General features: G+C 38.5%; 1 protein-coding gene across 3 annotated transcripts in view; it reads right to left on the bottom strand.

The window, feature by feature from the left end:
• The window catches only part of Snap25 (synaptosome associated protein 25), a 77,716-nt gene that overhangs the window by 18,562 nt on the left and 41,329 nt on the right, over window positions 1–17,825 (bottom strand). For all 3 annotated transcript variants that reach the window (XM_005068687.3, XM_005068686.3, XM_021226379.2), the window contains exons 2-4: window positions 9,442–9,577; window positions 7,416–7,457; window positions 1,453–1,501 (exon numbers count right to left, since the gene is read on the bottom strand). In XM_005068687.3, coding sequence (XP_005068744.1) covers window positions 1,453–1,501; window positions 7,416–7,457; window positions 9,442–9,513 — 163 coding nt within the window. In that variant the 5' untranslated portion in view covers window positions 9,514–9,577. The remainder of the gene's footprint in view (window positions 1–1,452; window positions 1,502–7,415; window positions 7,458–9,441; window positions 9,578–17,825) is intronic.

Below are 17,825 nucleotides of genomic sequence, written 5' to 3'. Positions count from 1 at the left end.
TCTCCTTTCTTCTTATTCCAGCTCTAACTCTCCAGAAGTCATTAAACACTTAAGCACTGTGTTGATGGTAGAACATCTCTTCATGCCATATCATGGCTGACTTAGTTGATTTTTCCACTAACAAACGTTTAAATTATTCCTAGTCTCATACAACTACTAGTAAGGCATATTCATTTTTCTTCACATAATTGTAAATGATTAATTGCAGTACAAAGTCCTAGGAATGGGATGTTTTGGTCAAACACTGTTGTACTTCAAAAAACTGAAGATATTATTATCAAATTGTTTCTTATAACATGTGTATCAGCCCATAGAAATCATGTGCAAATGAGGAGTTTCAATTTTCCCAACATACTATACCATTGGTTGTTATCAGTTTTTAAATTCTGTATCAATTTGCTAAAAACTGTCATGCCATTATCAATGATGGTTGAGAGAATATTTTCATGTCTACTTGCAAACTAAAGCTTTATATCTTTTTCCCATTTAAAAAAAGTTATTTCCCTTTGATGATACGCAGAAGCTCTCTGTATTTTGGGAAAAGTGTTTTATGCCAGGCGACCAGCATGACAATTTTCCTCTCAGTTTGAAAATTGTGCTCGGAGTTTACCACAGCTGGACTGGGTTTTACATTCTTATGTTTGCCACTGGGGAAAAAATCACGATCATAATTTTTTAATGCCTTTACAAAGCATGAAAATGTTCAAGTATCTCATTATTATAAGAATTCAAAATGAAAACAGGTAAAGAACTTGTGCCTAGAATTATGTATATTATCACTTATATTGCTAAATATTTTGAGTCAAAGGAAAATATGGGATTTCCCTTATAGTTTCTACTTTAGTGTGTAGAGATGATATACCAACATCTTGACTCTGAGTATTATTGCTCCTAGACTTTCCAAAAATGCTTTAAAAATAGCTCTAATATTATGATTGGTTAAAATTTCTACTTTCCAGACACCCTATGAAGAAATAATTTTTAGTTATTTCAGGGAATCTCTGTAATGACTTGAAAACCAAAACACCCAGACACTAAATTTGGGTGGTCAGGAGAAATGCATAACCTCAATACTATATTCCATAACTTGGATATTATTGAAAGGAAACTAGGTAAATTTATTGGGAAAGTTTGGTGGTAAGAAGAATAGGAAAGTTTCTAATATATTGTCTTTTAAGAAACACACATAGATTTTGCTTTTAAAATCTGTTACATTGATGTACATAGTAGAGACATCAGTATCATTAATTAAGTCATAAAGAAGGCCTTGACAGCCCCACATTCAACAATTTCAATAGAGAAAGAAAATTAGCAAGATGAACTTTCTAGAAACCTTACACTTATATACACATGTAATGCATGCAGAATGGCCACCTGAGGGTTCACAAAAAATGGAACACTGTAACTTTATTCAATTGAGGAATTGTTCTTACTGAAGAAATCTGAACTTACCTCCTTGTTCATCCAACATAACCAAAGTCCTGATACCAGCATCTTTACTCTATATTCCAATAATGGTAGCAAAGTTGAAAAGGAGTTAGAAAGAGAAAAGAGAAAGAGAAATCAGTAAAGAGACAATTATCCTTAAATATGGAAAATGAAGAAGGACCAAAGGGAAACAAAGGGAAGATACATGACTAGAGCATTAAGGGGCTAGGTAGGGACCAGAGGAACTGGTAAAGGGTGAACTTTATCAGTGAATCTCAGAGCCATGAGGAGAGACATGCAGCACACCCTCCAGAAGGTGGGCCTGTGTCCTTCAATACCGTAAGTGCAAATTAGAATGTATGTACTTAATACCATACAATCATTTTATACCTGTAGAGTTAAAGCAACATTTTAACAGTCTTCTAGGTTGAATTTTCTTCTCTAGCAAGTTTTAACCAAAAATTGTCACTAATGGCCAGGGGAGGTTCATAAGGGAGATACATGACCCATGGGAGACACATAAGGATTTTGGAGACCTGGTGCTTAAGTTTATCTCAGAAGAGTGTGGCTTTCCAGAAGCTGGGAAGCACAGCTCAAAAGGAAACTGAATTTCTGATTTTGATCTGTGGAGAGAAGTTCTTCAAGATATGGGACACAGAGTGAGATCAGAAAATATTTTGCTCTGAAATCCACAGTCTGCACAATGATTCAGTATGAGAGAATCACTCCTCTCTGGGGTCACTGCAGTTCCTTTTTGTGGAAATCTCTAGAAATACACCTTCTCTCATTGCTTTTTATCCACACAGACCATGACTACCTAGGTTACTGGGAGGAGGAGACTGGGAGTGGGTGGGGGAAGAAGAGGTGAAGATGCTGTCTTATTTGATTTGGGAGTTTCCATGTCTAGGAATCTAACCTGCTCTATTGCATGCTACAGGAGGACTTGACTGAGCAGAGAGATTATTGACCCACAAAAGGCATCTTGAAGTCTTTCTTTAAGTAGATTTTGAATGGACTTCTATCTACCCTAAGTCCACATTTTAGTGATCCCTTTTCTGCACTTGCTAGCCATTGCTTATGAGACAGTATAATGAGAAGCAGACGGCTTATTCAGGCATATGGATCTGACAGTACAGAAGCATGTCAGAGAGCATTTTCTGCTCAAACATCCTGTTCCATTCTGCTGGGGACCGAAGATGGAGAAAAGTTGGTGACTTTTATCAATCTAGTTCTCATCTACTTATAGGTCATAGGATCCCATGATGTATAATGAGTATTACTTATTTGTATGATGACCTGCAAGTATAATTTTACATGTTTCTAATTAGGTGCTGCATGTTTCCAAACTAGAACTGAATTAGATGGGAGGAGTAAGAGTGTTTGACACTGTCCTAGTTGGGGAGAACATAAGTGGAAAGAGTTGGCCTGGGGGTCAGAAAAGTTGGGTTGTGCTGGAAAATTGGGTGACTCTTCCACAGTTTCACCATTTCCCACATTGAAGGTAGAGTCAGAGACACAAAGTAAGGGGGTGTGCTTGGTGGGTTCATCTCTTTTTATCCCCTTTTCTTGCATTTACTATTATTTCGTTTGTATGTTTTTTCATTCACTTACTCAATAAAATGTGTACCGGACAGCTACTCTGTCCCAGACATTAAGAATAAAGGATAGAAAAAAATGTATAGCTTGTTTCTCAATGGTATTTCTCTGTTTTAGAAACAACTTAGTCAATGGGATTGGATTCAGTAAATGATTCTAAATTCTAGGTCTCTCTTTGAAGTCTTACTGCTCCAATCTCAACTGTTCTATGTCTCAGCTCACCCTGAGGTCATATGGGGGCAGTAAGAGCTCTCACATTTTCCACTGTAATAATACAGATGAAATGACTTCTACACAGTATAGCCATCTCAAAGCTAGTTCAGTTCATGGGTGACTGAGTGGGATTCAAGAGAGAATACATTCTGATGTTGGATTTGATTTGAAGGGAATTTCAGCATGTTTAGAATAGGCTACTATCCTCAGATCAATTTGCTTGATGTGGACTTCCCAAAGGAAAAGAAAGTTTTGACAGGATGAAACTGAAATGCTGTATGTAGGAACCCATACTCTGAAATAGGGTTCATGAATATCACATCTACCATTTCCTGCTGTGTGTCTCAAGCAAGTCACTTAACCACTAAATGTCTCAAAGTCCTCTGAGTTAAAGAGGGAAATCAAGGCAGCAATAAAATGTGGCTATATGTGTTAACTAACATATATTTGATTCTAATGGTGATAATGATGGCTCTAAACTCATAGCTGGCACATGGTAGGTTCTCAATAAAAGTTTGAACTTAAATTTGGTTCCATTATTTTGCTGATGGCTTTATCAAAATAATTGGGTTGTTCTTATGAGATCTAGAAGACGGAGGGGCAGAGATGGGCAAAATATTGCAAAAGAAACAGAATATTGGGCTGGAGAGATGGCTCAGCCGTTAAAGGCTAGGCTCACAACCAAAAATATAGGAAGCAGAATATTACTCTCTCAAATTCGTGGAAGAGTCGTGTGCTTTAATGTCTAGATAGAGAGTGAGAGGAAGTGGCTCTAGTTTTACCCAAACTCAATTCTTCATTTGTGTTTGACTTTTAGATGGGGAAATAACCCATCTAAAAGGAGTTGGAAATGCTTCTTTTCATTTCTTGCTTTTGTTAAATTTATTCTTCTATTTTTATTTTTAAAACATATTGATTAATTTATTTAGCCAAAGAACCAAGCCAGTATTTATAGAATATTTTGTTTCAGTCCTTTTGGGGTACTTGCCCCAAACTCCAAGGCATCTTCCTTAAAGCCTGAACACCCAGACATTCTCTTGAACTCTGAAGGATGTCACATCTGCTTAATAAAAAGAACTGCCACCTTGATTTGATAAAATTTTGAAGTGAAAAATCTCACATCTCCATCTGTGGTTTATTGCCAGAGCATTTTAAAAGACAAGCTGGTATAGAAAGAGATATTATGCTAAAACATTCATGAAATATTAGTGTTTCAGGAACTATTTCAAGCAGGCTCTGTGATGCTTTCAAATCTGCCTCCCTAAACCAGTATGGCCTACTCTGACTCAAGCATCATAGCTCTAGACAGTGATATTCAGACTTCACTTCTGCATTTAGCATCAGCAGAGCTAACCTTTTTCTTCTCAAATATTTTCTCCTGGAGAACATCTTAATGATTCTCCTTCTAGATTTAATTCTTTTCTCTTTTATGCTTCCAAGGCAGGTATGATCTTGAACCTGGGCAGCTATTTACATGTTGGTTTCCCTATAGTAAATCCATTTGTATCTTCTCTCCCATCTCCAATGTTAGGTATTACATAAATATCTGATAAAATATACACACCCAAATTAAGTTCCCAACTCCAGCCTGTGAACCAAGTGCTACCAAGTCTTTAACCTTTGTACTTGTCTATGATACTGCTTTTCTGAAAGTTACACACTGACCTCTGAGTAACTTTAGATCATCCTTGAAATGCTGATGATGACTCCTTTTAAAAGTCAGGTCCCCAGGCTCCTCTGCTGTTATACCATGTAGTTCATTAGGGATCGTGTAGAGCTGTGCTTTCATAGGAAGTGGACTATTTGCCTTAGGGAGACTTCCTAATTCTAGTAACCTTTCCTGTCTTTGAAACTGAATTCAATAAAAGTTCAGTTCAATTCAAATTATGTAGCACTGATGAATTCTGGGGTTATGAGTAAGATCCTGGTATATCAAAGCTCATATTTTCCAAATAATTTCTGCCCTTGATGAATATTTAATACTGATTCTCTTTAAAGGGAATTTCCTTTTTGATTGAAAATCAGAACATAATCTGAATAACCAATGCCCTAGACATGATGAATGTTTCACTATAAATATACAATGACCCAGGAGGAAGTAAGAGCAATCCAGTCTACTCCAATAATGCCCTGCTCACCATTTCCTAAGGATGAAATGTCTTACAGCCTCCTCTTACTTATTAGTTGGAAAAGATTTCACCTATCTCTTTCATTTCTTGATCTAAGACTCAACGTCATGCTTGATCGAGAAACAATTTAGGAGAAACAAAAACATATAACTTGAGAATCCTACTTCAATCAATGGAGCTTTTATTCTTAGAATAAATTAGAGCAAATAGATTTTTGCAAGACAGGCTGACACTACTTTCATTTTGAGAAGACATGTAAGAGAGAAGGGTTCATGCTCGCAAGACTCTGAAGGACAAAGGGCCAGTTCAAAAGGGTGCATTGCAATCCATTTATTCTATTACTCTCCACAGTCTGACTAATGTTTCAACATTGTACAACTGAGCAAATTGGAGAGAGCTAGAGAAATGCACATCATATATACATGTATTTACATAAGCAAGTGAAAAGTGAGTTCTCTGGTTGTAGGTCACAAACTATATTGTGATAATAATAATGTAGCATACCATAAAATAATTATAGCAGTTAACTAGTGAGCTCCCTTCATGTTAATCTCAGCTCATGTAAAAATGCTTCAAGCTCTTGCTGTTTTTGTGTTTTGCTTGCAACAAATTGGAAAATAACACATTAATGCCAAATGGTCTGCACTCCTGGATGGGGGCTATCTGTTTCCTTCTTGTCATGTAAGCATTTCTGCATGAGTAGTGTCCCTAGAATGGAGCAAAAGCAGACAGTTCCCTTCATTTAGAGCGGAAGGCTGCTCTGCTATGCTGCTGAGGCCCTGTAGGCCTGCCTCTTTGTGGGAGCCCATCTGTGCTGCACTCCGAGCTCAGTTTGTCATTTTTGAAATAACAAACTTTTTTTTCAGAGAATGCATCATTACTTCTCCCCACTCTTGCTGTGGTCATTCACCTTTATCCACATTTCACCCCTAGGTGAGGAGCTTCAGCTTCAGGAATAAAAGAAGACAGCATTTTCTCCAATGTTGTAAGAGGCAGCTGCCTTTTCTCTAAGCCTTTGTAAAATTCATCTCTTTTTTTTCCCCATTCCCTTTCATGTCATTGCATAAGCAATTTATAGTAGCATAGGGTGGGTGAATAGGCTCATTTAATCATTCTGTCAGAGAAAGCCCAAGATCTCTAGAAAAGATAATCACACATGAATTTATACATTGATAAGCAGTCACATTCAAACCACGGCTAAAGCATCATCTTGCTGAATAAAAACCATTAGACTTCTTTATTAGGTTAAGATAAATATAGTCCAGCCCATTCTTTTTCTACTCCATCTCTCCCAATGGGCAAGTTCAATTAATCCATTTATTCTTCCTGGTTGACTGCTGTTCTATCAAATTGGAATGAGTAGGTTTTATTGCAAAAGCTCTTTTGATTCCATTATTGCTATCTGCCCTATTTTGCCCATTTAAAAATAGTTTGGGATTCATTAACCATGAATTGCAAATGCTTTAGAAATGGATGTGCAATCCAGAGTCAGTCATATAAAAGAACTTTTATATTTACTTAATTGGACTAGATTTTTCTCTTTGTTTAAGATTTTTCTTATTTTTTCTTAAATTTTAGCATTGGACATTAAATACAATTTCAAAAGATAATATGCTTGCTTGCATAAATACTTATTTTTCAACGTTATAAATATAGTTGGAGTCAGAAAAGAATTTTAGATTAACTGTAATATGCTGCAACAAAATTATTACAAATGAAAATTTTTACATAGGTAATTCCTTCATAGGTTAAGCACCATTCTGCCTGCTTACTGGGACCCACTTTGGAAGCTATTGGGAACAGGAGCTTAGAAATGGTAGGTTTCTCTGTACTATACACTACAGAGGATAGCCTGGCCTGGAGAGTGGTGAGGTCACCTTGATAACTAGCTACTAACTCATGCCAACATCTCCAGTATTTTCTGGTTTTCTATTAGTCTACACCCATATTGGAAGCCAGAAAGCCATGGTTTAGGAAAAAACAATAGGAGCTAGGAATGAACATGTCAACATAGGGACCTAGTTTATGTTAATAGACTCCACACCTTACCTCTTCAACCAGCTGCAGCATGCGACGGGTGCTTTCCAGGGACTAAGATGGAAAAACATAAACACTGTCAAAGGCAGTAACAGAACACTAGGAAAGTCAGAAATACTTTCTTCACATGAGAAACGCAAAGGTCCCTATCACACATGACTTCAACTTTGCAACGGAAACACCAAATGTCTTTCCAATTTTATTCTCTTTCCTATTGGGCTTTCTACATGATCAGATTTCCCAAAGCAATCATATGAAAGCTTATCTTCATAAAACCAAAACCATATGAGGCTGATCTTGATATCAAAGGCAAAGTAATCTGGACAAATCATTTTGTATGCTCCAGATGCCCGGAAAACTATCTCATATACTTCAAGGACAACTTTGGCCTCCTTGAACTAGGGATATTGAATTTTAAACACAAACATAAGTTTTCATGAGGAGAGATGAGTTTAACAAGTTTCCTTTAAAACTCCTAGAAACACAACTGGAAGTTGTTATCAATACAAATTAAGCTGTCGCCTTAGGGTGAAAAAAAATCAAGCAAGTTTGAAATAACTATCCCATAGGAGACAGCTGTAATTACCTTCATTCTTAGATAAGAAAAAGCATGAAGAAAGTTCTGAACTTGGCAGCTGGTCCCTCAGGCACAGCATCACCACTTTGTTCTCAGTTCATTTAACATAGTTCCAATGCAACAACCAGTGTGATTTCTCAAAACCCTGCTTTCAGGTATTCAAATTTATGTTGGACATGTTTCTTTCTGCATGGGATTGCAGGATGTGAATCCTTTGCTGCAAAGGACTTAAAGTGGACTCCCTTTAGTAATGGTGTGTTGGCAAATGCTTAACAACAGACTGTTGGGGAAAAATGAGTACATTTGTGTATATTCACATTTATTGTACTGATATGAAACACAAAGAGCACAGAGTTGACACATAATGAACACAGCGTGCTTGGCTATCAGTTCTATGTAGCAGGCTCATTCTCACAGAAAACTCCTGTCAGTTTTTTGTGTAGCGTATCTATGACTCATCATATGATGAACTAGTGTAATTCCAAAATAGTCACTGGAACTGGACAACTTCACTTATGTTCATGAATAAGAAGAAACTGAAGCAGTGAAGATTTAATGCTAGAATTAGACTCATTAGTAAAGAAGGTGATATTTTTTGTTGGAAAATAAGTTTCCAAATAATAGAGGACTTCCCCAAAATTTTTATATTAAAATTTTTATTATTTGAGAATGTCTTACAAATATTTTGATCATATTCACCTCCTCCACTCTTACCCCTAGTTCCTCTCTGATCCAAACCTACCTCTCCACCCCCAACTTTGTATATTATTTTCTTAATGGAATAGCTACAGACATGCATACTTTAAAAGTTTTATCTAGATTATTAATATTTTCCCTTTTGTCTTAATGATAGGTAATCAACAAACAATAAAGCAAGCACAATTGATATTGTTTGGCAATTATTAGTTCTAAATAATTGCTTTCTATTTGATTTCTGAGTGCAGTGTGGTAAACTGACCCTGAAGTTGAGATCTGCATCAACTGTTCTATGGGATTTCCATTTCTTATATACAGTGAGTATAAATTACTCAAGGACATAGATAGCAGAAAAATGTGCTAAACTTACTACAAGCAATGGTTTTTGAGCTCATACTACCATTGCTATATATATATATATATATATATATATATATATATAGTACTTCAATTTTAATAATAGCCACACTTAGTAACCTTCATTATTGATGTAACTATGGCATGCTGTAAGACATCCAAAGATGAAGGTTTTCCTAGAGGACCCTGCCTTCCCAAGTGTCTTGGAGCCACGCGTCAGGGATAAGACATTAATTTGTATTGGGGCCTTATAATCAACTCTGCCTAGCCTGCAGGAATCTTAGAGAAAAAGAAAGTTCTTTTTTCACCTTAAAAAAAATGAGACATTGAAGAAGTCTTTTCTCAGAATCTGAATTCAACCGTCCACCTTCCAGTGTTTGGCTTACCTCCTGCCTCTCTATTCCTTACCTCATCAGCCAGCTGGTCAGCCCTCCTCTGCATCTCTTCCAGCTCATTGCGCATATCTGCGTCTTCGGCCATGGTAGTGGTAGGGGGTTGCTGGGCACCTGGACCAGCAAGTCAGCAATGGGTTTGGCTACGGAACCTGAGTAGAAGCAGATTGGAGAATATGAAAGTTAATATGAATGAGTGCATACTGGAAAGTCTAAGTGTCACACTGTCGACAGAGTTTAGATAACTTCTGAACTAGAAGCCAAACTCAGACAAGAATCAATCGAATTGTGTCATTTCTTCAAAAAGTACCAGGAATGAGTGTTTTATCAACCCCATCATTAAAACAGACACATATTGGCATGCTTTGTGATAGTTTTGCATTGTAGTCCAGGTTGACCTTGGGCTCACCATCTTTCTGCTTCAGCTTTCAAGTGTTCTAATTACAGGTTGTAACACGAAAAATAAAATAAAATAAACGGACCCAGAGACAGATATTGGGGTTCAACCTGAGCATCAGGGAAGCAAAGCAGTCAAGCTACTGGAGCACTCTTACCTCTAACAGGGCTGGGCATTTTTATTCTCAAGTGGCTGGAGAATGAACACTGGACACTGAGACCTTGCTCCTGTCTTATAAAAATTCCATATGCTGGGTTTAAGGTGTGTGATCCCAGATGCTGAGATCATCTTTATGTGAGCTGATTCTCTTTAGGACTGGATCAATCTTGTGTAGATCTGGGTGGCCTTGGACTCACAGAGATCTGTCTACCTCTTAATCTTAGTCCTATGACGAAATCTGTGTACCACCACTTCCTAGCTTCAGGTTGCTGGGATTAAAGGTGTATGCCTGGCTTCTATGACTTGTGGCTGACCTTGCTTTCTGAATCCTCAGGCAAGCTTTAATAAATCATAAATAATATACCACCACAGCAGGTTCACAAGAACATATATGGCTTTATCTAGAGTATTTTTAAAGACACAAACCATACAAAGCTTAGGAATGATGTTGTGGACAATGCAGGCCATTGTTGTTATATTTTTAATGTTACATTTATTTAGTTATATTTAACAGTTTTATTGAAATACAGATGACATATTTGATACATACATATTTAAATACAGCCCACATATTTAAATCATATAGTTGTAAAACACTCAGTAACCCACTGCTCTGAAAAGAAAATGAACCAGTCCATTAATCCCCCCAAATTTCTGTATACTCTTTGTTATTCTACCTGCTATTCTCCACACCTTCCTGTGTCCAGGACTCTGTTGACCTCCTTTTAGTCACTATAGTTGGTATGTCTTAGGATTATGTATAAATGGAATACTTGGCTTTTCCACTTAGTATTATTTTGAAATTTACCCACATTATAGCACAATTACTAGACCATTCCTGTTTGTTTGTGTGTAACACCCCATTGTATTTAGAAGCATTCAACATTGTTATTAGAAGTTTCAAGATTGTGTGCAGGTAAACAATTGTTATTCCAAAGTGGAATGAGCCCAGAGCTTTGACCAGCCCACTTTGTGGCTACTTATATGAAACAAATACACATAGGAGGATCCTGATTCTTCTAGAACACACTTTTCTCTTTACTTCCCATTCTTAAGTACTCACTGAGCACACCTGACATCATTGTGTCAGAGAGACAATTATTAACAAGAAAAGTGAATTCACCACCTCAACAGAACTACATTCTAATTGGGAAAATGAAGGGATTCTTAGCATAGAAGTCAGCCATCATGCCTATAAAGACTAGTTAGTCCCTCTAAGGGAGTAATATCCCTAAAAGGACCTGAGGAAGTGTTTGAGATGTCTTAGATGCTATGACAACACCTTTGGGCAGCATACCTGATGAAGGCCTGAGTTTGTGTCTTGCATTTGAGATGGTCAAACATGCAATAGAATTTGTCTTTTTTCTTGCAAAGTAGAACCTGGTCTCTGAAAAATGGGTGCATAGCTAGGAATTACATTTCTAGTATTTTTGAGAAGATGGCCACATAGCTAGAGATGGCCCCTAAATGGAGATGGTGTGTGTCCCAGTCAGTCAGAGGGCATTCAGAAATTGACACTGAACTCACAGAGCTTTCATGTCAGCAAAATCTGGGCAACAGAAGATGACTGAGCCACAGGAGAGCAGGAACTTGGATCCATAGCTAACAACAACATGAGCTATGTGACTGGGTGTGAATGACACTGTCATACCACTTTCTTAGCTGCTAAGATGGAATTCCTCTGGAATGCAGAAGTGGCATATATTATTAGCCCTCTGCATTAGCCAGCCCTATAACGAAGTCTTCTAATGGAGGGACCTTAAACAGGAAGAATGCTATTATGAACTAGGAATTGGGTGGCTGTGGGCAAGATCATCACCCTCCCTGAGTTTATTGCTTAAAGTGCATCTCTGAGCTTTTACACCATAGGTGTATCAATTATAGAAAATGTTTTTGTTTGCTAGGGATGCTGAGCCTTAATATTCAGACAGTCTGTTTGTGTAAAATGTCCTCACACCCTTTGTGAAGAGTAGCCTTATATCCTTTGTTAAGAGTAGAACAAATCTAGACTCTGTTACCTTTCCTTCCTTTAGTAATGGCTGGCATCAAAAATGCTGTTGAGGAGCTAGCTGAGCGCTGGTGGAAGCAGAAACCAGGGAAACCAGCAGAGTGTGGAGGTGCTGGTCTCCAAGCAGCAACTCTCCCAGGACTGCCACCAGAGAACAAGCAAGGACACACCTGACCTTGGCTGTCTTTGTTATGTGCTGTTTGTTCTTTCGTGTGTCATCTTCTCCTTCAAAGAGCTATTACTGGCTTTTGCTCTTAGTTGGGCACTGCATTAGAAAGCAGGGTTCATGTGCTTTCAACCCCACAGTAAACTGCCATTTCCCACTCTTATGGGCTTAATTGTGGATGAGTTTTTTTGTTTCTCTGTCTCTCTGTCTCTATTATCCTCCCTCCGTCCCTCCCTTCCTCCCTCCCTCGCTCTCTGTCTCTGTCTCTGTCTCTCTGTCTCTGTCTCTGTCTCTGTCTCTGTCTCTGTCTCTCTCTCTCTCTCTCTCTCTCACACACACACACACACACACACACTTCCTGTCTACGGTGTTTCCTTGGTGATCTTTCAAAGTTGCTATTCTCAGCAGGGGAAGAAGAGCTGTATGCTCCTGGCTCCAGGCTGCCAACAACCTGCCAGGGGCTGCTTGATGGGCAGGTGGCAGGCTGACAGAGAAGCCATGTGGTAGATGTTCTTGTATTCCTCGCTTTCACACTTTCCCCACTCCCACCCCCCACCAAGAGTTCCCATACCTTTGTCTCACTCTCAAATGCCTGCTTATCGGTGTCTTGGAAGGATGGATGGTGAGTGACAGATCTCAGACACACAGCATTTTAAAGCAGAGAAAGCAATGACATCCCTCCTGATGAGAACAGCCAGACAACAGGCCACTTGCTGGGATGTTTGTCACTACTATTTGATAAATTGTTCCTACAAATCCCAAGCCCATGCATGATTGCATTCTAGGAGACAGGCATCATGGTAACTATCAGTTATTTTAGTGGCCGAGAGGATATTAATAGTGAAATGAAATCACCCAGGTAGCATGGGCCAAGTACATTCATTGCCTAAGCTGGTGGTGTGGCCCAAAGGAACAAATCTCACATAGTAAGAGAGGATACAGGGAATCTGCCTCTCAAAAGGCTTCCCTGGAGCTCTGATATAAGACATCCCCTAGTCACTAAAGACTCTTGCTGATAATCTCAAATCACCAAGGCAGAGTCTGGCCCTAACTAGGTGTTCACTTCCTGTTAGTTGACTTTACGATGAATTATCACAGCGATCCCTGTAACATTCCAAAATCAGCATTTTCAGCTTACAAATTAAGAGAATGATTCTGTAACTCCTGCAGGAGTCAGCACCACCAGAAAATTCTTTAGTGATGGTTGAGTCATTAAAACTATAGAGGTTCCAATTTGCTGGGTTTGAGACGCAGTCCTAGATTTTATATCTCTACAAACACCCAGGAGGGGTGGACACTGCTGCTCTGCCGACCACATCTGGCCTACTTACAGCTAGAGCATCAAGTGTCACTAGATAGGGTCAAGAAATGGCTTTGTAGTCACACAAATGGGACATTAGCCTGAATAAACCAGTCAAGGGTTCTGCAGCAACACAGCTCTCACCTCAAAGAGAATAAGTGTGGTGTTATACTGTTTATGATTTATTAAAGCTTGCCTGAGGATTCAGAAAGCAAAGTCAGCCACAGGACATAGAAGCCAGGCACACACCTTTAATATCAGCAGCCAGAAGCTAGGAGGTGGTGTTACATACCTTTAATCCTAGGACTCAGGATTAAGAGATAGACGGATCTTTGTGAGTCCAAGACCACTCATATCTACACAAGAGTGAACAGTCTAAAAGAGAATTAAAGCTCACACCTTTATTCCCAACATTAGGGAAATATATAAGACAGAAACAATGTCTCAGTAGAGAGATACATTCTCCAGTCATGCTGAGGCTTGGTGAGAGCTTGTGGAGACAGGACCAGTCCATTCAGTCTGAGGTAGAGGTAAGAAGTTAGTGGTCAGCTTTGCTTTTCTGATATTCGTCTTGAAGGTGAACCCCAATATCAGCCTTTATTAATTTGTGTTACAAGTATCAGACAGTAAGGGAGTAAGAGACTCTGAACCTAAATTTGAGTGATTATGACCTGGGACATAGGCTTTGGTTACTGTGAGATCTGTAGTTCCAAAGTGGAAGTAGTTTCAGGAAGTTTTTAATGGTCATGGCACAAATACAGTTATATATCAAGGCATTTCTAAGATCTGTTGGTGGAAACATCAGAGATGTGGCTACATTCAGGTAGAGGAATCCAATAGACCTCAGATGTTACTTGATAACATCCTTAGCTCTGACTGGTGGAGAATAGGGTTTCCTTAAGTTAATATATTCCAAAGGTCTTTATCTATTTATCAGGATGTTATGTCTGACAGAAAGGTGAACAATAAATGACTCTTTAGGGAGATAAAAGAGTTGAGAGAAATTTAATTAGACTCTGAACCTGCAACATTCCAGCCTTTCCATATTCCTTACAGTTTAATCAGTTAATCAGCCTGTATAGACAGCTTCTTTCCAGGAATTCTGATTCCTTTACAGTCCTCTGGACCAAAACCATCTTGCTTTTGGTTTTGCATGGGACTTAGACTAAGCCACGCTCCACTTTTAAATGGTTGAAAGGTTTTGAGATGAAAAAATTGTGACATGAGAATTAGATACTCAAATTTTAGGGTCTGTAAATAAAGTTTTATTTGAGCATATGTTTGTCTATTCCTGGATTCATTGACAGTAGCTTCTTCTATGCCGGAAGGGCCCACAAAGCTGAACATATTTGCTAGCTGGCTCTGCAAAACAATAAATTTGTGGAGTGGATTCAAGCAAACAAACAAAACCAGGAATCTTGAAACACTCATTATCAATCTCTAATAGCTCCAGAGAATTGTATATTTACTACAGATGAACACTATGTAGGATATTTTTTCTGTTCAATTCTGCATGCAAAATCCATTCAACTAAGCTTCCCATGGTGTTTCTTGGAACATGTTCTAAAATAAGAATGATGTGTGGAGCAAAACTACAAAATATGATAATGAATTTGCTTTTGATTGACTATGCCTACAGAGTTTTAGGATTGCAAATCAGATTTAATCCTTGCAATTGTGAGGTGATGGGGTGTCCTCACAACCTCATAGAGATTCTAATTTCCATGGTCAGCTGCAGACAAAGGCTCCCAGCCTCAGCAGTAGTACTGGGCTCTTTATATCAGAAACAGAATCATCTGAAGGCCTACCACAGTTTTGGTACATGGGGCAAGCTAGCAAGCTGCTGTAGTTATTCTTTGGTGTCAGGGGTAATTTGCAAATCTCTCCATTTGTTACCACAGACAAGCATGCCTGGAATTCATTAGAAGGGAGGGAGTGTGCGTGCTACAGTTTCTATCTGGAATGCTCCTCAAAAGCCTGTGTATTAGAGGTTTGTCCTTCAGCTTGGCACAAATGGGATGTGGTGGGACATTTAATAGGTAAGGCCTAGAGGAAGGAAGTTAGGTCATTAGGAATGTGCATCTAAAGGGAATACTGGGAAACCCTCCCTCCCTCCCTCCCTCCCTCCCTCCCTCCCTCCCTCCCTCCCTCCCTCCCTCCCTCCCTCCCTCTCACCCTCCCTTTTGATTCCTAGCTTTCAAGATTTGATTCCTAGCTGCCTCTGCTGTGTGCTCCCAACATAAGGTATTGCTTCACCATATCCCCAAACAACAGGACCAATCAGTTCTGAGGAGAAATCTATAAAACTGAAGATCAAAACAAATGTTCTCTTTATGGTGATTTTTTGCAAACTTTACAAAACAGTAGTGCACTAACATAACTGTGGAGTGCTTCCCCACTGTTAAAGGACTTATTTAAGTAGAGTAGCGTAAAACTGCTTTCCACCTCTTAGTCTATTCTCAGAGATCCTGGGTCAGGGAGTAAGAGTTGAGTGGGAATATTGGAGTCTGTGGCTTGATGTGTAAGGTGAACAGAGGTGTGGCTATCATGCTATGAACATTGTACCATGGGGCACAAGCTTGTTTCAGACAGGGTAAGGAGCTAGCAAGTGGTTTCTTTCTATGTCTCCTCTTTTAATTAATAAAACAAATCAACAAATTTACATAAATCAATGCTCACTCTTCCTATTATATCTCAGAGAGTTAAAATATATATTTGATGTCTCCCACTGCTAGTCACTTGAATGAAAGACCTCTTGTTTGTAAGGAAGGTATGTTTTAAAAACTGGTTAGTTTATGAATACAAAGCAAAAGGAAGAACAAAAGAACTTTCTAATCATGCTGAATAATACTCTCAGAGGCTTACTCTGTCATTAGTACTCTATTTAAACCTCACACAAACCTTTATGATGATGCAGGTATGACCCGAACACTGTGGTTTAGAAGGAAAGACTGGCCCTCCGCTGAAATGTAGGTCAAGAGTATGGATCATTTTCAATACCAATACTCACAAGGCACATTTATTCTCAGAACAAGTTGTATAAATAAATTTCCTTTGGATTAAAAACTGAATACTATTTTACTTTTAGTTTCACTAGCTTATTGGATAATATGAAATGATTAAATCAGGCTATCCTTCTTTTGAGCTGCCCAACTTTCATAACCTCCAGAGTTCCAGCATCATTTACTTCAAATTCCCATGGAAGGATACTGTCTTAGCCTAGACACACAGGGGAGGGCCTAGGCCCTGCCCAAAATGACTTAACAGATTTTGATGATCCCTCAGGGAAGGACTCATCCTCCCTGGAGAGGATGGGGGTTGGGATAGGAGATTAGTGGGGGGCATGGGAGGAAGAGAGGGAACTGGGATTGATATCTAAAATAAGATTGTTTCTAATTTAAATAAAATTTATACAAAACCAAAACAACAAAAAATAAGTCTATGCAAAAGGATTCTTAGGATTTCCAGTTGTATACTGCCCTCTGAGAGGGGCCAAATTGGTTAACTTCTACAAGAAAAGATTTTCTTAGGAAAGCTAAAGCAAGATGGTTAATAAGAAACACATCTGGCACTGTCCATCTCCACAAAAGATAGAGGGCAAAAGCACTGCGCATTCTAATGTTGGAGACTAGGGCTGGTCTGGTGATTGTCTTTTTAGTCAAGTGAAAATGGTTAAAGGAAGTTTATGCTTTAATTCCAAAGCAAAAATCAGACAAAAGTACTTTTGACAAATAGCATATGGCAGCTCTCTGTTTACATGTCAATGCTGGTTACATTTAAATGTAAATCCTCACCTTGAGACCTTGTCTCAAAAATGAAAATTAAATAATTAAATATAAAATAAAATAGTCATTTCCTAAATTTGCTGTAACTGAGATTTAAATTTTTGATGTGTCTCAGATTAGTGTCTCTGTGAATAGATTTTGAACATTCTTGTGAATGAAACTTGACTTTCTTTTTCCTAGTGGGTCCTATTGGTATCAATCCATTTCTTAGTTAAGTCAAAGGACTATCTCAGATATGAGGGATACATGACTCATATATTACTAACCATTATGCATCTATTGTATGTGCATGATCTGGTTAAAGGATATGTCACAATTGTTCATGACAGGATCTTTCATAACATGGTCTGAGGGTTCCTGGCCTCAAAATCTTTTTCAGTTACACCAACTAGTGAAATCGATCTGTGGAGGCGGTGCTAAAATCTGCATCTTAATCAGCAACAAATTCTTTTTATTCACCTCCTTCATCACCATCATTTGCTAATGGAAGCATCTGTGTGTAGCTACAAACATCCAATGGGACATTCTGGGAGCCATGATATAAAATTATCTAGGAAGTATGTGGTCCTCCAGCTTGTTGTTACA

Source organism: Mesocricetus auratus, unplaced genomic scaffold (assembly GCF_017639785.1).
Source record: "Mesocricetus auratus isolate SY011 unplaced genomic scaffold, BCM_Maur_2.0 Super-Scaffold_100004, whole genome shotgun sequence".
Taxonomy (NCBI): domain Eukaryota; kingdom Metazoa; phylum Chordata; class Mammalia; order Rodentia; family Cricetidae; genus Mesocricetus; species Mesocricetus auratus.
Note: the sequence above shows the minus strand (reverse complement) of the source record. Positions and strands in the feature narration are given on the sequence as shown.